Below are 23,996 nucleotides of genomic sequence, written 5' to 3' on the forward strand. Positions count from 1 at the left end.
GCCTCAAACCCTGGGCTGCTTTCTGTTCCTCCAAGCCATCCCTTATGTGGGAAACACACATGGAGGCTGCTCTGAGCTTAAGTTAAAACTCGGGCAGAGCTGTAGGGAATTCCCTTCTCCTCTTTCAAATTGTGTGACCCTGGGTCCTCTATGATGCTGAGCCTCAGCTTCTCCATCTGCAAAGTGGGAATGTCCATTTCTAGCTGGTTGCTTGCTTTCTTTCATTTAAAAGAAATTATTTTTATTGGAAAGTCAGATCTACAGAGAGAAGGAGAGACAGAATCTTTTCTATCTGTTGGTTCACTCCCCAAGTGGCTACAACGGCCAGAGCTGAGCTGATTTGATGCCAGAAGCCTGGAGCTTTTTCTGGGTCTCCCATAAGGGTTCAGGGTCCCAAGGCTTTGGGCTGTCTTTGACTGCTTTCCCAGGCCACAGGCATGGAGCTGGATGGGAAGTGGAGCAGCTGGAATACAAACTGGAGCCCATATGGAATGTTAGCGTGTGCAAAGTGAGGACTGTAGCCACTAGGCTACTGTGCCGGGCCCTGCTTGGTTGCTTTCAAACAGGATAAACGCCATTCCCTCTGACTCATCTTGCCTAGATATGATAACTAAAGCCAAGGAGGCCTGCAGGCCAGGGGGCTCGGAGAATATCTCACTGTCTTGTGATGTCCCTAAGAGTTGGGGAATGTTGACCAAAACACAAACATCAGGCATCAAGCTCAGAAACATGAGCCAGTGTGGGCTGAAGACACACAGCATCACTGACGAAGTCTTTTTTTTTTTTAAGCAGAGCTGTGTCTTGGCTCCCATGTTGGTATGAGACACTTCCTTGTGATTTGAAGGCTGGCGACGTGGAGCCCCTGTGGAATGTCACATGACCTCTGTGCCTGTCATAGCCCACAGTATCTGTTGCATTCTGAATTCTAGGAGGCTAAGCTTATACCTCTGAGTGCAAGCTAAATGCTTGGTCCTGAGCAACCCCTTTGGAGGTGTGTGACCTCTGGGATGATCTGAAGGTTGCTGCATGGCTACCGAGAGAAAAGGCCCAGCTTCACTTAGGAGAATTGTTGGATCCTTTTTCCTCATGAGTCTATTTTAAAAACAAGCTCTGTGGTCCATAAAAATTTACTTCAAAAAGCAACATGCATCTTTCTGTCAGGATGTGAGTCACGTGCATGGCGCACTCTTGGATACCTGTTGTTAGTGGAGCGGGCGCCAGCCATGTTGCTGTTGCTACTATGGACAATAGGCAGGCTCTAGTGGCTCCTGCTTCTTCTGCAGTGGCCTGGCTGGCACTTCCCAGACTTCAGGGTAGAGCCCACACAGATCCCACAGGCTATGAGCTCTTGTTCCCAGGACCCCAAGACAGCCCTATCCTGTGGGCTTGTCTCCTTCTTTCCCCACCACTACTTCCTCATTAACCAGATTTTCTGCTTCTGCATACACACCTGCCACCTTTCCCATCAAAGGACTTTTTAAAAGGTGCAAAGGGTTGGTATTGTGGCACATGGAGTTAAGCCACCACCTGCAGCACTGACATCTCATTTGAGTGCCAATTTGTGTTCTTGTTCCTCCCCTTCCAACCCAGCTCCTGGCTAATGTGCTTAGGAAAGCAGCAGAAGATGGCCCAACTACTTGGACCCCTGCCACTCTACTGGGAGATTTGGATGGAGCTTCAAGTTCCTGGCTTTTGCCTGGTCTAGTCATGCCTATCTGTAACCATTTGGGAAGTGACCAATGGAAGGCAAATCTCTCTCTTTTCTCTGTAACTTGTCTTGCAAACAAGTAAGTCTTAAAACCAAAGAATATCAAGCGTATGTCGGTACTGGTGGCTGGCAGGGACACAGACAATATTGGAGTTCTGGATGCTGTGCACTGTGTGGCTCGGGTGCTGGATATGCAGTGACAGGCTGCTGGGCCTGGCCATGGCAGACAGAAGCAACAGGAAGGCCAGGCTGGGAGACATCCTGGACCCCTGAGTAGCCTCACGGTCACTGTCCCTGGCCACAGAGTCCGGAGCAGGTCCTGGTCTCTTATTACCCACAGCCTACAGACACTGAACATAGTTAACCTAGGATGCTTCAAAAGCCAGAAGTTTGAGTGCTAGGTGAAGAAGTCCACACTATGAAATGGTTTCAGGTAGAAAATGACTTACACATGATGTATACAGTCACTTTCAGGTGAGGTATGCAATGTGTGTGGGAAATATTATAAATGAGTTTTGTGTTTAGCTTTGGATCCTATCCATAAGGCAATCTCATTATAAATATGCAAAGATTCCAGATTTTGGAAAACCCCCCCAAAAGGTCCGGTCCTAGGCATTTCAGACAAGGGATCTTCCACCTATAGTGTCGAAGCACGGCCCCACTTCTGCAGGTGAGACTCCGAGATGAGTGAGATGAGCTGGCTGCCCAGCCTCAGGGGCTGGCTCACAGGCAGCCCTGCCCAATACATTCTGAGAAGTACAGACGGCATCATGGGATTGTGGGCATGGCCTTCAGCCAGCTACCTTTCCCTGCTGGAGGGGAAGAGAGTGTTGTTCACCACGATTGACCTGGCAGGGCTCAACCCGCGGATTGTACTTTGCTTGACTTTGGTCCTTGCTGGGACTGGCTACACAGAAGGGAGGGAGGGTGGGAAGGGCAGGTCCTAGGGGAAGCCCCCAAACTAACTTACTCTTTTGGTGGATTCAGGTCCTCGGGTCTCGTCTCGAAGAACTGCAGCACCTCCTCGCACTGCGAGATGTAGGGTGGCAGCTGGATCAGAGCCTGCAGAGGAGGAGATGCAGCTGAGTCCTCAACAGCAAGGGCTTGTGAGAATGCTACCAGGCTGGGGGGCGGGGGGTGGCGGGGAGATCTCAAACAGGAGCAGGCCTCAGGACCACTGTGCCCACCCCCCGGAGCTTCTGATTCAGTGGACAGTGCCTAAGAATGTGCATTGCTTACAAGGGCCTTGGCACCACTAGTCAGGGCCACACGCACGCACACATATACAATCTGTTATGTATATAAAGAAACTCAAGCGACGTATTAGAAGCATATGTTTACACAATCAGATTGTACCATACATTTGATATTGTAAACAGATGACTTCTCTGAACAGCACCTTGTGAACTTCATACTATTTGTATTCTACAATATCATCAGCACCAGGTGTTGGGCCTCTAGTGCACAGATACAACATACTGCCTTCAATTAAGCATTGCAAACATTAGTTTGCTTCTAACATGCCTACACACAAAGCACATCAAAAAGTTTACAGAGATGGAACTAAGACATTTTATTTTATTTTGGTGCCAAACATTCTGAAATCTATGCATACTCTTTTCTAATATGCATTTCCATGAACTTTTAGAAACTGCTCAATCTCAAAATTATTTTGAACCAAAGTAAACTCATCATTTAATCCCATTTTCCACAGACTTTCTGAAGTATCTTTGTGTGCATGTATATATTTAAATTTTTAGTTATTTATTTGAAAGGTAGAGTGACAGGGGGATAGCAAGAGGTGAGGGAGGAGTGGGGGAAGGGAAGAGAAGGTCTGAAGCAGGATGAAGAGGAAGGGAGGGAGGAAGAGAGAGAGAGAGCTGATTCTTTCCCCAAATGCCTGAAACAGTTAGAGATGGGCCAGGTTGAAGCCAGGAGCTCAGAATTCCACTCAGGTCTTGCAAGGGGCTCAACCACATCTGCTATCTACCAGGTACATCAGCAGGAGGCCATATGGGAAGTGGAGCCAGAACTCTATCCCAGACATTTGTAAATGGGATGTGGTCATGACAAATTGTTTTGTATTCTGCTGTGCTACAATACCAGCCCCTTGTAGCTGTCTTAATTCAGAAAGTCAGAAATGGAAGGCAAAGGGACTTACTCTATGATTGACATACAGGCATAAGTCCCCAGGTAATGGCTTGAAACCTCTCAAGTCTCCTGTTGGCCAAGGGCATGTACTTCTGCCATTGCAGTGCACACTGGGTCTTGAAGGAGTCTCAACTGTGTCTGCCAATGCCTGGTGAGAAGCTGATTGGAGGGCATAAGGTGTGTGTGTAGGGGCAGGCATTTGCTGTTTAAAGATTTTGTTTATTTTATTGGAAAGTCAGAGAGGAAAATCTTCTGTCCACTGATTCACTCCCCAAGTGGCTGCAACGTCCAGAGCTAAGCCAATCCGAGGCCAGAAGCCAAGAGCTTCTTCCAGGTCTCCTATGTGGGTGCAGGGTTTCAAGACTTCGGGCCATCCTCAACTGTTTTCCCAGGCCACAAGCAAGGAGCTGGATGGGAAGTGGAGAAGCCACGATACAAAATGGAACCCAAAAGGGATCCCTGGGGTGTTCAAGGCAAGGTCTTTAGCCATTTATCATGCCAGGCCCACATGCTGACTTTTTTTTTTTAAAGATTTATTTTTATTATTTTGTTTATTGGAAAGGCGGATATACAGAGAGGAGAGACAGAGAGGAAGATCTTCTGTCCGATGATTCACTCCCCAAGTGACCGCAACGGCCGATACTATGCCGATCCGAAGCCAGGAGCCTCTTCTGGGTCTCCCACGCGGGTGCAGGGTCCCAAAGCTTTGGGACATCCTCGACTGCTTTCCCGGGCCACAGGCAGGGAGCTGGAAGGGAAGCGGGGCTGCCGGGATTAGAACCGGCGCCCATATGGGATCCCGGGCGCGCAAGGTGAGGACCTTAACCACTTGCGCCACCGTGCCGGGCCCACACATGCTGACTTTTTAAAAATCAGTTCCAGCTCTGAAGAAAATCCACAGGGACGGAGCTTTTCCAGGCCCTAGCGGAGTCCCAGAGGGAAAAGAGCAGGCACCTCCTCTCCAATCTCACATTTCCCATTTTCTAGATCATCAGAAATACCTACTTTCCCTGATCCGTTATAATTGCATACGTCTGGAGACCCTGTCGTCTCTCCTTTTTGATCCTCTGCGTAGAGCAGTGGTGGTCACTCTTCTGCCCAGGAGGAACTTCTGCCTGGGGGTCCCCCTGAAATCCTGCAGCTGTAGCAGCTGGAATCCCACAATGAGGGAGCTGACTATGCTGGACCATTCGCATCCCGGCATCTCTGCATGCAGATACGTTTGCAGTAACCCAAGATGACAATAACAACACTCTGACTTTGGCTCAGCATCTGATTGCTCCTGGGATGTGTTCCTTTGTGTCACTTTCTGTAATCTTGCAGGGTTGGCCCATTTTAAAAAAGCAGAAGTGGAGGCTCTGAGGAAGGTGGTGGTGACTGGGACTGGAGAGCCCAGGGACTGAATGACTCCACTTTGTATCTCAAATCCCTAGGGGACAGGAGGTGATGGCTGCTCCTTCTCCACTCCCCTACATGCCCAAACACTGCTGGGTAAGATCCATGAAAGCTGGTCCATAAGCATGCACTTGGTAGGAAACATGAGAAGAGGCCCAGATCTGCCTGTGTGGCTCTGCTATATGACAACCAGCAGGACATGGGACATTAGTCCTCAGAAGGGTCATCCTTTTCACCTGGTGGGGGGCCTCTCAGGGTGCCTTACAGGCCTCCAGTGGACAAGTTAGGGAAGGGACAATGAGACCCACAGAAGCCTCTCAACAAGGCCAAGTTGTCTCCTGGTTCTAAGCTATTATTGCTAGGAAGCCAAAGCCAAACCAAACTCCCAAGCTACAAAGTAAGCCAACTTGCTAATAACAGGCAGGGCTGCCTGCTTTGATGTGTCTGGCCCTTTCATGTAGGAGAGACTGGCGAGCGGAAAACACTGACCCGGCATGGAGAAGTAATCCTGCTTCCCAAGCACTCTGGGACTGTCCCCAGCTTGGGCAGCAGGGACAAAGAACCACAGTTTCAGCAAAAATTTAGTTCATTTCTAGAAGGGATCCTGGTGCTTGGGGTCAGGGTGGCTAGTCCACATTGGAACAAGAGGAGCGCACATCCTACTAGCTGAGGTTAACCACAAAAGATCAGACACTGGTCACTTAGCTGAGTGATTCTGGCCAAATTTCCCAGTCGCTTTGAGCTTCAGACTGCACTTCTGTAAAATGGAAATGGGGGCCGGTTCTAATCCCAGCATCCCCCACTTCCCGTCTAGCTCCTTGCTGTGACCTGGGAAAGGATCTGGGCTCCTGATTCAGATGAGCTCAGCTCTGGTTGTCGCGTTCGCTTGGGGAGTGAATCAACAGACGAAAGATCTTCCTCTCTGTCTCTCCTCCTCTTTGTATATCTGACTTTTCAGTAAAAATAAATAAGTAAAAAAAAAAAAAAAGGAAATGAAAACCACTCATCTGGGAGACCAGCACTACAGAGTAAGTGAGAACGTGTGAGGTTTCCATCACACACCAGCCAGTGTGTGAGGCTTCCATTACACAACCAGCTGTTGGACACATGGCAATCAGTCCCTTGCCCTGTTCTGTACCAGGGTCAACAAGGCCAATGCTGATTATGCTAAACAACAATGCTGTGGCTGGTGAGGATGCTGGTGCCTTCTCGGTCTCTTCTAGTCCCTGTTTTAACTTCAAAAGAAAACCCCAGAGAAGCAACACAGCTCTAACCTGCTTCCCAAGGGTAGGCTCAGGTTCTGTAGGGTCTTAGATGAGCAGGCAACAGCTAACCAGAGGGATTTATTGGTTTGTATAGCACATGATAATAGTTTTAATATCATGGCTGTGATACAGTTTTCTCTAAAATATATTAAGAAGCCTAAAGAGCTAATTTATGAAAAAAAAGAGATTTATTTATTATATATATATGGCTACATATCTGCTATGCCAGCATTCCATATGGGTGCCAGTTTGAGTCCCGCCTGCTAATATGGTTGGGAAAGCAGTGGAGGATGGCCCAAGTTCTTGGGCCCTTGTACTCATATAGGAGACCTGGAATAAGTTTGGCTTCTGGCTTTGGTTTGGCCCAACCCTGGCTGTTGTTTGTAGCCATTTGGGGGAGTGAACTAGCTTATAGAAGACCACTCTATAACTCTGCCTGTCAAACAAATGAAATTAATTAAACTTTTTGTTTTAATTTGAAGTGGGAGGAGAAAGAAATAGGGGGCTCCCACTAATGGTTTACTCCTCAAATTCCTGCAATGTCTGAGAGTTGGAAAGGGTTGAAGCCAGAATCCAATAACTCAATCAAGTCTCACACATGGGTGACAGGACTCAGAGCCCACTCATGCCAAGTGGTGTGTGACAGTAGGCATTTCCATGAGCTCACTGGAAACCTGTGTGGCTCTTCTTGAGGCTGCCGGAGGAGAACCATCCATGTGGCAGGATCCAGCTCGGCCATGTTTTCATTGTGTCTTTTTGCTGAACACAAGTCCCTAAATGCAATGGAGATAAATAATTCCATCTTTGCAATGGTTAGTACTGTCAGTACTTTCGCAACTCTCTCTAAACCTTGACATGAAAAAGACATTTTCCCTTTTTTTCCCCCCTCTAAAATCCTTTAGAGTATTGCCTCTTACATTTATATCTTTAATTTCCTTGGAAATGATTCCCTGTGTGGTGTGAGGTTGATGTAGTTAGCGTCCATGCCCAAATTGGCACAGGTCTTCTCTGAATTCTCAATTTAGTTCCAATGTTTGTCTGTCCTTGCGTCAGTGTAGTCCCATGTCAATGACCGTAATTTACCAAGGATCTGGTAGCGCAGAGAGTTCCTCTGAGTGAAACACACGCCCTTGCCTATCTCATTAGAGATGATCAATACCTACCAATAGAGCAAATCAGTTCAACAGGTCAATCACACATGTCCTATTATGAGATGAGATTGCTTCCATATTCTGTGAAATATTTTGCAGATCTTTTGCAAAATGGATAGTTTCATCTTTCTCTAAGGGGGGCAGATCCTTTGAAGCTAAGCCTAGGGAAGCTGGTCAGCCCAAATCCCAAAATATCCACTGTTTCCTCTGATTCATTCATAGCAGGGGGTGGTAACTTCCACGTGGCTCAGATAACATAAGCAGCTTCTTCCTGTGGCTAATCCAGGTGAAATGAAGCTCGGGGCGGCATTCCAAACATCAGGCAGATGGAGGCAGTTGCTGATACCTACCCCTTATCATTTCCAGATTTGAAATTTTCCTTTTCAATGTCAAGGGTGCAGGGGTTGGCTAATCCCTGAGTGTGAGGAGCATCTGACTCTGGAGAGATGTCAGGTGCCCTGGTGCAGAACAGGACACTGGGGCTCAGGGATAATGGCTTCCGGGGGAAGCGGTGCCAGCAGCAAGGTGACCCCAAGGTTCCAACATTCCTGCCAGCAGGACTTGGTCGAAGGGTGGTCAGTTTCATAATGGGAATTCTCCAGAACGGGAATTTCACACTTTAGGGCCTGGGGAAAGGGACAAAGACAAGATCTGCCTCTTCCTGAGAGTTGGAAGGAAGCAGTAGTGTCCTTAAGCCCACATGACTGCCCTCCATCCCTTGTGGGCACCAGTTCATGTCCCTACCACTCCATTTCTGATCCAGCTCCCTGCTAATGCACCTGGGGAAGCAGCAGAAGATGGCTTGAGTGCTTGAGCCCCTAATAACCACGTGGGAGGCCAAATGGAGCTGCAGGATCCTGGATTCAGCCTGGCTCAGTTGCTGTTGTTGCATTCTCTAGGGAACTGGATCAGGGTATGGGAAGGTCTCTCTTTCTCTGTCCTTCTCTCTTCAACTGCAACTTTTTATACACACACACACACATATATGTGAATATACACACACATATCTATGTATATACACATACACACATATTAAAGCAACTCTGTTCTTGAGAGAATTCTTGAGACCAGCATTAATCCTTTTAGAGGGTGGTGTCTTCATAACCTATAATCTCACAAGACCTCGCCTCCTCAAGGTCTCACCATCTCAACTTTCTAGCCAACACTCTAGTCATATCCAGACGAGTCCGTTCCAGAACCACTGGCTTGAATTCTTCAGTCTACTGTAATTTGCATTTTTTTAGACACCAAAAACTGGTGTGTGACTGCTGAGGCATCCAAGGCTTAAGTTCAGCTCACAAACCTTCCCATGCTATGACCAAAAGTCATTTTGCTGGCCTCATGTCCTCATCTGAAGAAGAAAGCCTTCTCAGAGCTGGCAATGTGGAGCAGCACCTAAAGCTGGCATCCCACATCTGCTCTGGTTCATGTCCTGGCTGATCCATCTTCAGTTCAGCTCCCTGCTAACGTGTCTGGGAAAGCAGTGGAGGATGCTCCAAGGGCTCTAAGTCTTGCATCCATGTGGGAGATGCAGACGAAGCTCCTGGCTTCATCCGGTCGAGCCCTGCCCATTGAGGCCATGTGGAGAGAAAGCCAGCAGATGGAAGAGCTTTTTCTGTTTTTCTCTCTCTTAGTAACTCTCCCTTTCAAATAAGTAAATACATCTTTAAAAAATAGTAAAATTAGAATGAAAACTTTCTTCTCAAAGTTGCTGGAAGAATGCAGCCAGTTTACATGCGGCAGAGAGCAGACTCTCAGCCAGGACTGCCTTTCTGCCGAGTGGCCATCTGTCCCTGCACTGACCCCTTGTGTACTTTGTTTCTTAAGATCTTCCAAAGTACAATTTACATACCATAAAAATGTACCCATTATAAGTGTTCGGTTCGAAGATATTTAGTGAATAGGAGAGCTGTGCGACCACCACCATGTAGCTTTAGAACTTTCCCATCGCCTCAAAAAATTCCCCCCAACCTAATTTGCAGTCCATCTCCACTTGCATCACCCCGGACCCGGGAAACCACTGAGATGCTTTTTGCCTCCATCCATTTGCTCTCTCTGCACATTTCAGTGACACGAAGTCATACTATGCAGTCTTCTCCCTTTGCCACCCTGTACTCTGTAGATTTATCTAGGCGGCAGCACGTGCCAGTAGTCACTTCTGTCTACTGCCAAATAATATTGGACTGGGTAGAAACTCCTCATTTTTCTTCACTCCTTGTGCACATGTGGCTTACCACCAGTGTTTGGATATTATGAATTCACCCTGCTGTGAACATCTGCAAACAAGTCTTTTTTGTGTATAAGTGCAACTTTTCAGTTCTCTCAAGTAGAGACCCGAGAGTGGTGATATGCTAAGTTGGACTTTTGAAGAAATAGCCAAATTACTTTCCAAAGCGACTTCCTCGGTTCTAGCTCCACCAGAGCAGGGACCCCATTTCTCCATATCCTCATCAACACCTGGTGTCATCTGTCTTGTTGATGACACCATTCTAGCTGTAGGGATCTCATTATGGTTTTAGGTTACATTTTCTTTAGGATTAATGGTGTTGAACATCTTTCCATGCACTTATTACTCATTCCTACTTCTCCCTGGCTGGACATTCTACTGCAGTCTTTCCCCCCATTTTAAAACTGGGTTGACTTTTTCTTACTGAGGAGTATGAGTCTCAATACACATTCTTTACTAGACATAATATTTACAAATATTTTCTCCTGGTCTAGCATTTTTAAAAAATATGCCTTCAAGGATTTCTTCAGAAGTGGAAAAACCTGTGTGTGGATTTAATGAAGTCCAACTCTATCAAATCTTCATTTATGTTTTGTACTTTTCGCATTATATCTAAAAACTTTAACTCAAGGTCATGAGTCATCTCTCTTCTAGAAGCTTTACACTTCTAGTTCTTACATACAGATATATGATTCATTTGAGTTGATTTTTGTATGTGGCATGAGACAAGGGGTCTGAATTCCATTTGGCGGGTGTGTAACCACTGTGAGTTGAATTGTGCTCCCCACAAAATTTATATAAGAAAGTCTTGATCCCTGGTCCCTCTGAACTGAGATGTATCTCCAAATTTTGATATCTTTCATAGGTAATTCAACCCTACACGAGGCTATTAGGGATGACCTTGCCCAAGATAACTGGTATTATGATAAGAAACAGAGATGGGGGGCTGGTGCCGCGGCAGGTAAAGCTGCTGCCTACAGTGCCAGCACCCATTTCAGTGCTGGTTCGAGTCCTGGTTGCTCCACTTTCAATCCAACATCCTCCTATTATGGCTGGGAAAGCATCGAAAGATGGCACAAGAACTTGAGCTTCTGCAATTGTGTGTGAGACCTGGAAGAAGCTCCTGGCTTTGGATCGGTTCAGTTCCCAGCACTGTGGTCGTTTGGGGAGTGAAACAGCAGATGAAAGATCTCTGTTTCTGCGTTACTCTACCTTTCAAATAAATAAGTAAAGAAACAGAGAACAGGATGCAGACAGCTTCGGAGAAGACACCAGGCATAGGCAGGCACGGGCTAGTCAAGGGGAGGTCTTCAAAGGCCCTTCTGCTTGGGAGGATACAGATTCCTGCTGTTCGCATCATAGTCTGTAGTGCTTTGTTCCACAGTCCTAGGAATTTAGTGCAACATCATGGTCCCAACTGCTCAAGCCTGTGTTTTTCCCCATTGAACTATTTTGGCATCTTGACCAAAAAGTCACAACAGGGCCTGGCATGGTGGCCTAGTAGTTAAAGTTCTAGCCTTGAACGCATCGGGATCCCATATGGGAACCAGTTCTAATCTCAGCAGCCCCACTTCCCATCCAGCTCCTGCTTGTGGCCTGGGAAAGCAGTTGAGGATGGCCCAAAGCCTTGGGAACCTGCACCAGAGTGGGAGACCCAGAAGAGGTTCCTGGCCCCAGATCGGCTCAGCCCTGGCCACTGCAATCGCTTGGGGCGTGAATCAGTGGGCAGAAGATCCTCCTCTCTGTTTCTCCTCCTCTCTGTATATCTGACTTTCCAATAAAAATAAATAAATAAATCTTTAAAAAAGTCCCAACAGTTTAATTCTCCACTGTCAGTGTTCCATTGATTTGTCTGCCTTTTGTTTTAATGTCAGTATCATATTGTTTTGATCACTGTCGCTTCACAAGATCCTTTAAAAATGGGTAGGTACAATTTGTCTAACTTCGCTTCTTTTCAAAAGTGCTTGGATTATTTTGGGTCTTTTGCACTCCCATACACATTTTAGGATCTGCTTATCCATTTCCACTAAAGAAGTCTATTAGGATTGACAGGGATTGTAATGAATATATAGATTAATTGCAGACCCATTTGGACAATAATTCCAATTCAGAATTACATGAACACTGCTGCTTCACTGCCAGTGCTCCCCACGCCCCACTGAAAGTACTTTTGTGGTTTGCTTACGCATTCTGCATTCTTTCATTAAGTTTCTTACCTTTTTTGAAGATTTATTTTATTTTTTATTGGAAAGCCAGAGCTACAGAGATGGAAAGACAGAAATATCTTCAGTCCATGGGTTCTCTATGCAAGTGGTTTCAATGGCCGGGGCTGAGCAGAACCAAAGCCAGGAGCCAAGAGCTTCTTCTGGGTCTCTCACACAGGTGCAGGGTCCCAAGGCTTTGAGTCATTCTCCACTACCTTCCCAGGCCATGAGTAGGGAGCTAGATGGAAAGTGGAGCAGCCAGGACATGAACTCTTGCCCACATGAGATCTCGGTACAAAGTGAGGATTTAGACACTAGGCTATTGTGCTGGGCCCATTGGTAAGCTTTTTCTCAGTATTTCTTTTCAATGCTATGTGAGTAGCACTGCTGTTTTCTGAGTTTCATTTTTGGATTATTCATTTCCAGGACACAGAAATACAATGGATCTTTATATATTGATTTTTGTGTGTGTATGGATTTCTGAGAATTGTGTCCTTCTATCTAGCCTTGACGCCTGTTCTGTCTACCCATGGGCTTACATTGGCGAGCCCTTTCAGTTCAACACAGAACTGAGGCGGGAAGCATGAATCACCCTGCTATGTTCTCCAGCTAAGGGCAAAGGTCACAGATCCATTTCTACGGGCATTCTTTGTCATTCCCAGCCCTCTCTTGTTGAAATTGTTAATTATTTCAATTTGGAGAATTAAACACTTAAGTATAAAAATATACTTTCTCAACCACAAATACAAGGAAATAGAGCCCAAAGCTAGGATCTTTGTTTGAAATATTTGAGCAACAGGAAACCATCTGCACCATGCAACAATAGGGCTTGGCTGAACAGCTCTAAGAACATTCAGGCACAGTGGAATACTACACAACCATTAAAAAGGGGACTTAGAAGATGGGAGCTTTAAGGCTCCACACATACAGAAATCACAAAGAGGTGGGAAAGCCAACTCCTGAGATTCTTTCAGCGTCTACAGCAGAAGTCTTGAAAGGTCGCACTGTCCTCATAAATATGTACAATGCTCATCATAAAATGCGTAAAGCTCTGTGGGAATTTTAAATTAAAAAAAAAATTAGTTACAGGGTCCAGTGTGATAGCCTAGTAGCTAAAGTTCTCGCCTTGCACGTGTCGGGATCCCATGTGGGGGCCAATTTGATTCCCGATTGCTCTGTTCCCCATCCAGCTCCCTGCTTGTGGCATGGGAAAGCAGTGGAACCTTGCACCCACGTGGGAGACCCGGGGGAGGCTCCTGGTTACTTGGGGAGGGAACCAGCCGATGGAAGATCTTTCTGTATCTGCTTCTCTCTGTAAATCTGGTCTGTAAAAATCTGGCCAGTAAAAAGAAATCAATCTTCAAAATCACAAGTGTATTTAAGAGCATAGAAGAATTCTTATGCTACAGTATTAAAACCACCAAAATAACACAGGATGATTTCAGACTGGAACGACAGACATACATACATCAAGAAAAGAGGACCATTCCCAGTGCTGGCTCTGGAATCAGGGATCCTGGGTGATGTTTTCCCCTCTCATTTCTATTATAACTTTTTTTCACAGCGAGCATTTTATAGCCAGAAAAGGAAATTAAAGCAAAACATGCACAAGCCAAACTCCAAAGGCACTGCTCATCAGCCTTACCTTACAGTACTCATCGATGGGCACCAGGCGCTTGACGGCCACGTCCCGGATGTGGCTTCGGCGGAAGAGAATCTTGCCTGCGGAAGATGAGAGAGTGTACAGTACACCACGGTGAAGGAGGCAGCGCCAAGCTCTCAGCAGCCTGGCTGGCTGCAGCGGTGGCTGACTCGGACACGGACCTGAGGGGTTCCCCAACAGCACTCCTTCCCCTGCTGCACATTCACAGGCAAGGTGCCTGCAAATGCTGTGCACAGCTCTGCCACACAGGCTTGGGGGAAAGACGCCCAGCGGCTCAGTTTTTGGGGAGATGAAGGAAGTGGAGAGCAACCCCAGGAAAGGATGAAGAAACTGAGGCCAGCTGGTGCGAGGTCCTATCCGACTGTAGGACTCAGAGGGGCAAGCAGCATGTGGGACACCCAGATGCACCAAGACCCAACAGTTTTGCCTCCTCCCTCCCTCCCTCCCTCCCACACTTCCTGTCCCTGCCTCCTAGTCTCCCCGACTTCCATGCTCTCAGGATCCTGTGCTTTCTTCCATGCCTATAACACCCCACCTCCAACCTACCATATGCCCCATCCCTTTGTTGGCAACTCTCACTCGCCCGCCTCGGGATGTGGTTGTAGGGAAATATAAGTGTCATGATACCCCTGAAGAATTCTGGAAAGATCCAAACATTGAGATGCTATGGATGAGGACTGAGGACAGCAAACCAGAGGCTACCCAGGAATCCAGAGAAACAGGATGTGGTACAAAAGCATATGCACTCGAGATGAAGACATCTGGAAGTGGCGACAAGTCCCATCAAGCCGCCGCAGAGCAGGATGGCTCTAGGTGTTTGGCACAATGGATAAGTTGCCATATCTGTTCCTGGAATGGTACGTTAGGGTGCTTGGTTTGAGTTCTGGCTGCTCCACTTGTGATCCAGCTCCCTGCTAATGCACACCCTGGGAGGCAGCAGGTGATGGCTAAAGTTCAAGGGTCTCTACCACATATACGGAAGATCTGAATTGAGTTCTGGGCTCCTGGCTTTGGCCTGGTCCAGCCCTGGCTGGGCAGTGAGCCAGTGGAAAGATCTGTCTCTCAGATGTATAACTAAAAATTACATAAACATACAAATCTGTGCATATGTATATGTCTGTTGCCACATGTATTTAGTACAGTCCCTGGCCACAGGAATCGGTCCATTTTGAGAGCCCAATGGGAGAAATCACCCGAGGCTCAGCTTATAGGATTGGACAAAGACTGAACACAGGTGATACGGTGTTTCCTAAGACGTGACCCAAGGACAAAGATGTCCCTCCTGCCACACATCTGGGGACTTTCCAGTACAGGAGGCAGGAAGCCAGTGGCTGTGGCAGGGTCTTCTGGAGGAGGCCACAGGCCAATCCCAAGGCTGCCTCCTGTCAGCTGTATTGCCGTGGAGAACACACTCAGCTCTTGGAGCTCCTCCTCTGCAGCTCTTGTCTCTTAGAAGCCACCTGCACACACCCAGTCTCAGGGCTGGCCCACTCAGCAGAGCTAAGTTTTCTCAGTGACACCGTTTTTACATTCTGCAATGAAGGGCACATACCCTTTCCTTACCTCCGGCCTTTTGAGACTTGGGGCCCAGCTCAGGGGGTCACGGCCCCACAGCAGAGCCAGCAGCCATGGGGCAGAACTATGTGGCCAGTGCGTGAGGCACGCGAGCCAAGGTCTCCATGGTGTAGAAGGCGTTTGTTTGCATGTGGGCAGGGAGGGAGAGCAGCCCCCGCTCTCCTGGAATGGAAAGGGTGTCTGGAGGGAAGGGCTAGCTTTTGTTTCCAGCGTGGAAGAAGGCCAAACTGTAATTCTTCATCTTCAAGCTGCATCCTCTGCCAAGTGGGCCTTCCCCAGCTCCTGCTGGGCTGGAAAACTGCACAGGCGCCCTGCCCTCCCCCACCGCAGCCCGACGCAAGCTGCGGCTTTGTTCTGCTGACGCGGCAGTCCTGGCCGAAAGCTGCCCCCTTGCAGTGGGGACCCTTCTCTCTTGTGTTTCCCTGTCCTCGGCCTTGGCTTCGAGGAAAAGCTTAGAGGGGACACCCGATGGACGGGTCAGGGGTCTCAGGGTCCAACGAGGCCTCTTTGAGCCACAAGTGGGTACTTTGTGTCCCTGAGAACAGCATCTTCATTAATTATGGGGTGGAAAAGGATTACGTAACCCCAAAAGGCTTTGAGAAAGAGCCGGGGAAGGGTCGGGATCAAGTTCTTCCCTGTCTTGGGAAGTTTTCCCAGAGCTGGTTTTGCCTTTCATCCAGCAAAGAATTGCAACTTACTGCCTGCCTTTTCTTTTTTTTCTCTTGATGGAAAAAAAACCCCTACATTTAAGAGCCTTGCTTCACTTGAATTATCAGATTGGTCTTTTTAACGCTGACCTCCAACACAGGAAACTAAGAAATCCCAAAGTCATGTTCCAGGGCCCTCTGTGTCTGCCCAGGAACCTGCTGTACCCCAGGGATGGGGCCTCGAGAAGTGGGGGTTGCTGACCCATCTACAGATGTGGGAGGGCAGGAGCAAGGCTGCCTGCTTGTTCCATGAGGCCCTCATGTTTGGCTGTGGCAGCTGGCACGGTGGGTTTTCCCCACCGCAGGTGGATACTTTGGCACTGGTGTTAGCTTTCCTAAGACTAAACAGGTCCCAAAGATGTCCTGCCCTGATCCACACAGCCCAAGCACATGATGAGTTTCTGTATGCTGCATATCCACCTGAACAGGGGGCGATTAAACTGGATTAGCCAGGGAATCCAGGAGCCTTCAGGAGCAGACAGCTTTACCCAAATGGTGGCAGAAGGGGGAAGTCAAAGGGATGTGAAGTACAGGACTGCGTGAGGGCCACTGAGGAACGTGGGCTGCTTCTGCAAGTCAGGAGAGGTCCCGGCTTACAGCCGGCAGATGAACAGGCATCTCGGTCGTATGCTGGCAAGGAACCGAATTCTGTCAACACTCTGAGCGAGGCTGGAAGTGGATCCTTCCCAAGGCCCTCCCAACAAGAGCCCAGTCCAGTCAACACCTTGACTTTGGCCTTGTGAGACCCTAAACAGAGAATCCAGCTGAACCTACCCAAACTTCTAGACCCTAGAGTTGTGAGATCATAGATGATTGCTGTTTTCAGATGGTAAGCTGCTTGCTAATCTGTTATGCAGGACAGAAAACAAATTCCTAAGAGAAGCCACTCACTACAAAAAACTTACCCAACTCTATGTATCCCCATTTTAGAGACTGGAGAAGCTGAGGATCCTGAGGTCAAAGTCTTGTTTAAGGTCCAGTAGCTGCGAAGCATGTCAGGATTCACCCACTAATGCTACAAATGACTGTGACACGCCCCCTGACACAGGAGAAGGAGCTGGCCCAAGAGACCCCTGGAGTTGTTCAGGAACCCCCAGGTCTCCCCTGGTAAGACCACCTGTTCCACGCACCTGGCAGGAAGGGAATGATCCGCTGTTTGGGGTCCTTCTGTCCTCCTTCCATGGGAAATTTGTCCAGCATCTGCATCTAAATGGGGAGAAAATACCGAGAAATTTTTCATAATCCTAGAAACACACCTCTGACATTTTAAAAGGAATTGCATGAAACAGGAGACTTGACCTACAGAAAGTTCACTTTGTTCAGTTTTCCAGAAACCCAAACGAACGGGGAAGACAAGTTCAGCTGGAGCTAGGGACTCCCTCCTCAAAAATGAAACGAAACAAAACAAAATGTTGATGTCTACACAGCCGGGGTTGTGAGGGCTCAGAGCTAGGAGAGATCATTCTGTCTGCCTAGGGGTCTCCAGCCATAGTATCTAAAATGTTGAATGACAGATGGCTGGAAGGCCACCAGCCAGCAGATCCTGACATTTCCTAAGGACTGCCAAGCTGAGTTAAGGAATAAGCCACCAGGGTGGGCTGTGTGGTGCGGTGAGTAGAGCTGTTGCTCGGGACACCCACATCCCATGTCAGAGAGCCTGTGAACAAAGCCTGCCTTCTCTCCCGACCAAGTTTCCTGCTAATGCACCTGGGAAGTAGCAGGCGACTGCTCAAGGAATTGGGTTCCTGGTACCCACACGGGAAATCTGGACCTAGTAAAGTGAGGAGCCACTGATGCTGTCTGCATTCCCCAGGTGGGTGGCAAAGGCCCAAGCCTTTGAGTCTTCTGCTGCCTGATGTTGCATCAGCAGGGAGCTGGGTCAGCACAGTGGCCAGGAACTGCCCCTCAGGAGCCCTCGCAGCATCGCTCCAGCGTGATTACCCAGGGAGCCAGACATGGGCAGAAACCTGCCACGGGCTTGCATCCTAGAGTCGCAGGCAACGGCCTCAACTGCACATTGTGTTTTTTGGACATCACATCAATCTGCTTCTAAACAACTGCTACCAAGATGGTTGAAACAATGGGACCATGGTGTCGGGCTCCACCCTTGCTTCTCCAGTGCAGTTGCTAGACATTTTATTGATCTGAAGAGTAGAGAGAGATCTTCCATCCTCCGATTCAGCCCCACAAAGTGTGCAACAGTCAAGACCGAGCCAAAGTCAAAGCTAAGAGACTGGAAACCAATCTAGGTGTGTCCCACTTGGATGGCAGGGGTCAAAGCACTTCAGCCATCATCTGCTGCCTCGCAGACTCCACATTAGCAGGAAGCTGGGATGGGACACACAGGCAAGACTTGGACTGTGGTAATCTGACAAGAGGCATGAGTGTTCTACATGGCACCTTGACCACTGTGCCAGAAGTGCCTGACCCCTTTGGTCCTGCTATATGAGGTCCTGTGGGAGATGGGGCTGGGCACCCTGCACCTGCAGGCTGGACCATATCCGTGTTACTGCCAGTGGCTTCTAATCTAGAGCCGCTCCTCTGTCCCATGTGGTGATGGAAACTGGCTGGCCACTGTCCTTCAGAGATGGCAAGGTGATGGTGGAGCCTTGCTGGGAAAGGCAGCCTTCCTTCTCCGAATCCAAGAACTCCTTGATGTGGGTACACAGTATGCCCACAGTAACAATGTGCAGAACAGGACACTGGTAGTCCAGAAGGTCGTGTGTGTGTGTGTGTGTGTGTGTGTGTGTGAACACAGGGGGACTTATGGGAGTGGTGATTAACTTTTTGGTCAATTTTTGCTCTGAACCTAAAACTGCTCTAAACATAGAAGAAAACTTCACTACTAAACAAACAAAACTGGGTGGAGTGATCCATGAGCTTTTTGGGAGGGGTCTAAGCAGTCCTGGCACACAGTATTCCCCTTAAGCATGATCATCTAGCGATGAGCCAGCCCCACAAATATCTGCCTAGCAGCTGAATGTGAGCAAGCCCTGTCCCACCCGTGATTACTTCTGACCTTCCTCATAATCCTGAATAATACATACTCCTATGTTACAGCTGAAGACACGGGGACATCAAGAGGACAGTGAATCGGCCTGAGGTCCCCCAGGGAAATGGTGGCCCAGCAGGTCCGAGGCTCATGGTCTCCATTTCTCTCCCTCTTCTCCCAGATTGCTCTTGGAAGTAGCTTCAGAGTCACATGAGCAAGGAAAAACGAGTCAGAGACCTGGCCCACTTCCCACACCGAGTGCACGTGAGAGGCACGCCGCCCTCTGGAAAGCGGAGCCATTCATCAGTCTAAGCAGCCGTCTCAGAGATTGAGCGGTCTCGCCTGACGCCATTTCGTCTCTCCCTTTTTAGTCATATGTGTCAAAGGCAATGTTGAAACACCATTAACCGGCACTGTGAAAACAGAATGTACCAGAAATCCATCTGCCCTACCTAATGTGATGGCTGCATTCTCTCCAGCTTCCCCAATCCTCCAGGCAAAAGCCCATGTGGGCTGTGGACGGCCTGGCCAGCTTCTCCACCCTGCACCCTGACTCGTTGCTCCCCCCAAGGGTTCTGCTGTCTCCAGGCATGCCACACTGGGCCAAGACCTCCCAGCAGGTGCCTTCAAGGACTTTACCGGGCGGCCCCATATTCAGGCAGGCCTCAGACCAGCAGCTCCCTCCAGGAAGGCTGGCCATAGCTGTTATCCTTAGTAACAAGAAATCCACCACCCAGACGGGTGCAGGGCGAAGAGGACTGGAAACCCAGAGGCAGGAAGGGAGGCAGGAAGGGAGAGGGAGGAGTGGGAATGTGCCACATCCCCAGGCTCCGAGGTTAAAGCTCCATCAGCAGTTTCCAAGACTTCAGCTGTGGTGGTGAGGTGAGGGGAGAGCGGGCCAGGCCGTCCAAGGCAAACACCAAGCCTGCGAGCTGGCGGGGCCAGCCACACGTGGGTTGTGTTAGCAGCAGCCAGCGAGGCTGGACTTGGGAGGGGCTGATGCCCTCAATATCACAAAGGCCCTGAGTCCCAGAAGAGTGGGGCAGGAAGTGGAGAAAGGCTGACAGGACCAGCTTGTGCAGCTGCAGGCTGGTAGGGGGCCCTGTGGTTGCTGAACCTTTAGGAACACAATGTGTGTGAACTTACCCTTCATCATGTGACTTGTGGTCTTTGGGGTTTGGGGCTTCTCTGTGAGCTGGACTACATGTCATAGCACTACGTGGCACCTGCCACTGCCCTTCTGCCTGGGTACTTTCCCAAGTCAGGTCTGCCCTCTCTCCCCCTGGCCGCCTTGTCAGTCTGTCTGCCTCTCTTCTGTGCCTGTCCTCTCCTCTTTTTACATGGCAGGACCTGGTATATCTCTGTACCAACAGCAAAAGCCTGAATGAATGAACACATGAATAGGCAGTGTTTAACTGGCTTAGTCAGTTGGGAGAGGAATGATGACCTGGCAGGTGGGAGCAGAAGGATCTGCATCTTAATTCAGATGCAAATGAGCATGCTAATCATGGCTGTCTCTGGTTTAGAAATGGAGAATTATGAAATTGGTGTTGTGGTGTAGTGGGTAAAGCCAGAGACTTTGAACTTGGCATTCCATTTGGTGCCAGTTCAAGTTCTGGCAGCTCTACTTCCTATCCAGCTCTCTGTTCATGCATTTGGGAAAGCAGTGGAGGATGGCCCCAGTGCTTGGGTCTCTGCACTCACACGGGAGACCTGGATGAAGCCCCTGGCTTTGGACTGGCCCAGTTCAAGCTGTTACAGCCAATTGAAAAGTAGTCCAAAATCTTTGTCTCTGTCTCTCCCTCTTTCTGTAACTCTGCTTTCCAAAAACATAAATAATCCTTAAAAAACAAAACAAAACAAAACAAAACTGTTAAGTGTGCAGGACAGGGCAGCCACTGTATTTTTTTGGCTACATATACATCACCGGGATGGGCAGACTGATCCACATGTATGTACACAACACATGGGAGGCCTACCCTCATCTTAGAAGGTCATGTCTGGGGTGAAAAGTGTGTCTGAACACAGATCAGGGCAGCCCCTCACAAACACGGCTGCTGGAGCAGTGGCCAGGAACTGGCAGGGACCTCACTGGGATGCCTTCCCAGCCGGATGAAGCCTGCCCGGGGAGCCAGCAAAGCCAAGGCCCTCCTAGCCCTCTGGGTCTGGGAGCATCTGAGCAGAGAGTCTGTAAAATGTCAATCTCTTTCTCTCTCTCTGTCTCTCTCTCACACACACACACGAACACACAGTCTGCTATTCTACTTTTCAGACAAAACAAAAGGAAGTCCATTGCCTGTGTCCCAGTGTCCCACTGCAATGGATTCTCCAGCAGAGACCCAGGCTTAGGAAGAAACGGAGGCTCTGAGAGGCTCAGTGACCGGTCCAAGGGGGCAGCACAAGAGCTGGGACCCAGCAACAGGAGTCCAGCTCCACACCCATCCCTGCTCCCACTTGTGAATGAAGTCATGGGACCAGACATTAACTGGCAGTGGCAGTTGTTAGCGTCGGGGTCTGCCTCTTCTATAGGACAAGCAAGTCAGCGAACTGATCCAAAAGGTGATGCTTCTAGCGAAATCAGCTCTTCCTACAGGGAATTGGGCACCTGCCCAACTGTTCCCAGAGGCCTACTGCTGACTCTTTCCTCTGCCTAGCTGTCCTGAACCACAAACGGGGTATACATTGTTTCCTGTCACCTGCTAGTTCCAGGAGGTACATAAGGTTGGTTTAGAGCATGGGCAGGATGCTGGTTTCACTCCCAGTGGCCCTGAATGGCCTGCTTATGGGATCTGAGAGAAGCCAACAAGGCTTTTTCCTTTTTACTTGGTAAGGAGAGTTACAGAGAGGAGGAAGAAAGAGAGATTGATCTTCCATCATTGGTTCATTCCCCAAATGGCTTGGCCAAATTCAGGAGCTGGGAGCTTCCCTGGGTCTCCCAAGTGGGTGCAGAGGCCCAAGTACCTGAGCCATTCTCTGTTGCCTTCCCAGGCACACAACAGGGTGCTGGACTGGAAGTGACTCCAGAACTTGAACCGGCATCAAAATCACCAGCACCCAGCTCACATTGCTGGGGTACTTCCTTTTCTCTGAAGTCCCTGTACTGACCTGTTGGACACACCCTGAAGCTGTGGCTGCCACCACACTGGACACTTCCAGGCCCAGACACAAAGAAAGACAAGACATGCAGAAAGACACATTCTTGCCGACCTCTGGATCTCTCCATGACAGTCTGCTCATCAAGGGTCTTGGTGAATAATCCAAGCTGATGGAGTTTTGTTTTCTGCACCTCAAACAGTTGACTCAGCCCAGACCTTGCAGTCAGGAAGCGGCAACAGTGGGATGCATGCCCAGCTCTGATTCCCAAGCCCAGGACCTTAACCACTCTGTGAAATTGGCATCGCCTCTGCCTCTTGCCTTTTTGCCAACCTCCAGCAGTAACGAACGCACTGCCAGCAGTAACCCTAACAGCTGGCATTTGTTCGGGTGCTGCAGCTCACAAACTGCTCCTGCGCGCATTGTCGCCCATGTTACCACAGTTAGGATGCTCTTTGGGGCACCTGCATCCCACATCACAGTACCTGGACTTGAGTCTAAGCTCTGATTCTGATTCTAGCTTCCTGCAAAGACACGCCCTTCCTGTGCGTGTAGCAGCAGGTGAGGGCTTGGGTACTTGGGTCCTTGCCACCTAAGTGGGATTCCTAAATTGGGCTTTGGGTCTGCGCTCCTCACTTCTGCCTGGTCTAGCCCAGGCTGTTGTGGAAATCTGAGGAGTAAACCAGAAGATGGATGATCTATCTTGACTTCCAAAATAGAAATGATTTTAAAAATTGAGATATTCATTCATCATAAAGTGTACAGTTTAATGGTTTCTAGAATATTCACATGGTTCTGTAAATCCTGATTACTATCTGATTCTGGAATATTTTCATCACCCCTGAACCAGAGGCATTCCCTCTAGGTTTGTCCTACCCTTAACCTGGGGTAGGATTGGTACCAACCAACCAGTACCAATCCTACCCCTAACCTGGGACAGCCACTTCTCCACTTTCTTTTTTATTTTTTAATTTTTTTTTTTTAAATTGGAAAGGCAGATTTACAGAGAAGGAGACAGAGAAAGATCTTCCATCTGGTGGTTTATTCCCAAGTGGCTGCAGCAGCTGGAGAGCTGAGCTGATCTGAAGTCAGGAGCCAGGGCCTTCTTCTGGGTCTTCCAAGTGGGTTAGGGTTCCAAGGCTTTGGGCTGTCCTCCTCTGCTTTCCCAGGCCACAAGCAGGGAGTTGCATGGGAGGTGGAGCAGCCAGGACACAAACCCGTGCCCATACGGGATCCCGGCACAGGCAAGGTAAGGATTTAGCCATTGAGCTGATGAGAGAGGAGTTAGAGTGGGTAATAGGCAGTTAGGGTATTCTGGGTCCCCGAGTAAAAGAGAATTTCCCCACCATGTCTTGGATTCACCAGAGCACATCTCTTCCAAGGGACAAGGATGCTATTAGCATATCAATTTCCCACCTGAAGTATCCACCACTACCTCTGGCCATTGTGGGAGGGCCTCAGGCTGATCTCTTTATCATTGAAAGGAGAGCAGGAAGAAGTAATACACATCTGCCTAAGGCCTGGAATGTCCTATGTCTGGTACCTCTGTGGCCTTTTGTCCCAAGGCCAGGTACCATGGAAACCAGGAATTTTCTTTATTTATGGAGAAACATCTTTGAGGGAAACCTTTAAAAGGTGCATTCCCTGCCTTTAATACGGGTTCTTCTTCTCTTCCTGCCACTATGGCAGAGCACTAGGGTTCTTTTTTACTTTTCCTCCTGCCATAGTGGCAGGAGGTAAGGGTCCTTTCTATCTCAAAACCCCCTCCCATCGCTAGGACGGGAGTCTTCTCTTCTCAGCTTTTCTAATAAATCTTGCTTGTTAAAACTAAACTGTGTCCGCACGAAAATTCTTCTTTCCTGCGA

The 23,996-nt window shown here is 48.7% G+C and overlaps 1 protein-coding gene across 1 annotated transcript in view; it reads right to left on the reverse strand.

The window, feature by feature from the left end:
• Positions 1-23,996, reverse strand: part of SH3PXD2B (SH3 and PX domains 2B) — an 87,368-nt gene that overhangs the window by 26,598 nt on the left and 36,774 nt on the right. The window contains exons 3-5 of the mRNA XM_040972259.1: positions 17,177-17,252; positions 13,747-13,823; positions 2,679-2,770 (exon numbers count right to left, since the gene is read on the reverse strand). Of these exons, the coding sequence (XP_040828193.1) occupies positions 2,679-2,770; positions 13,747-13,823; positions 17,177-17,252 (245 nt within the window). The remainder of the gene's footprint in view (positions 1-2,678; positions 2,771-13,746; positions 13,824-17,176; positions 17,253-23,996) is intronic.

The sequence above is a fragment of the Ochotona curzoniae genome, unplaced genomic scaffold (assembly GCF_017591425.1).
Source record: "Ochotona curzoniae isolate NIBS_2020 unplaced genomic scaffold, NIBS_Ocur_1.0 contig_1, whole genome shotgun sequence".
Lineage (NCBI taxonomy): Eukaryota > Metazoa > Chordata > Mammalia > Lagomorpha > Ochotonidae > Ochotona > Ochotona curzoniae.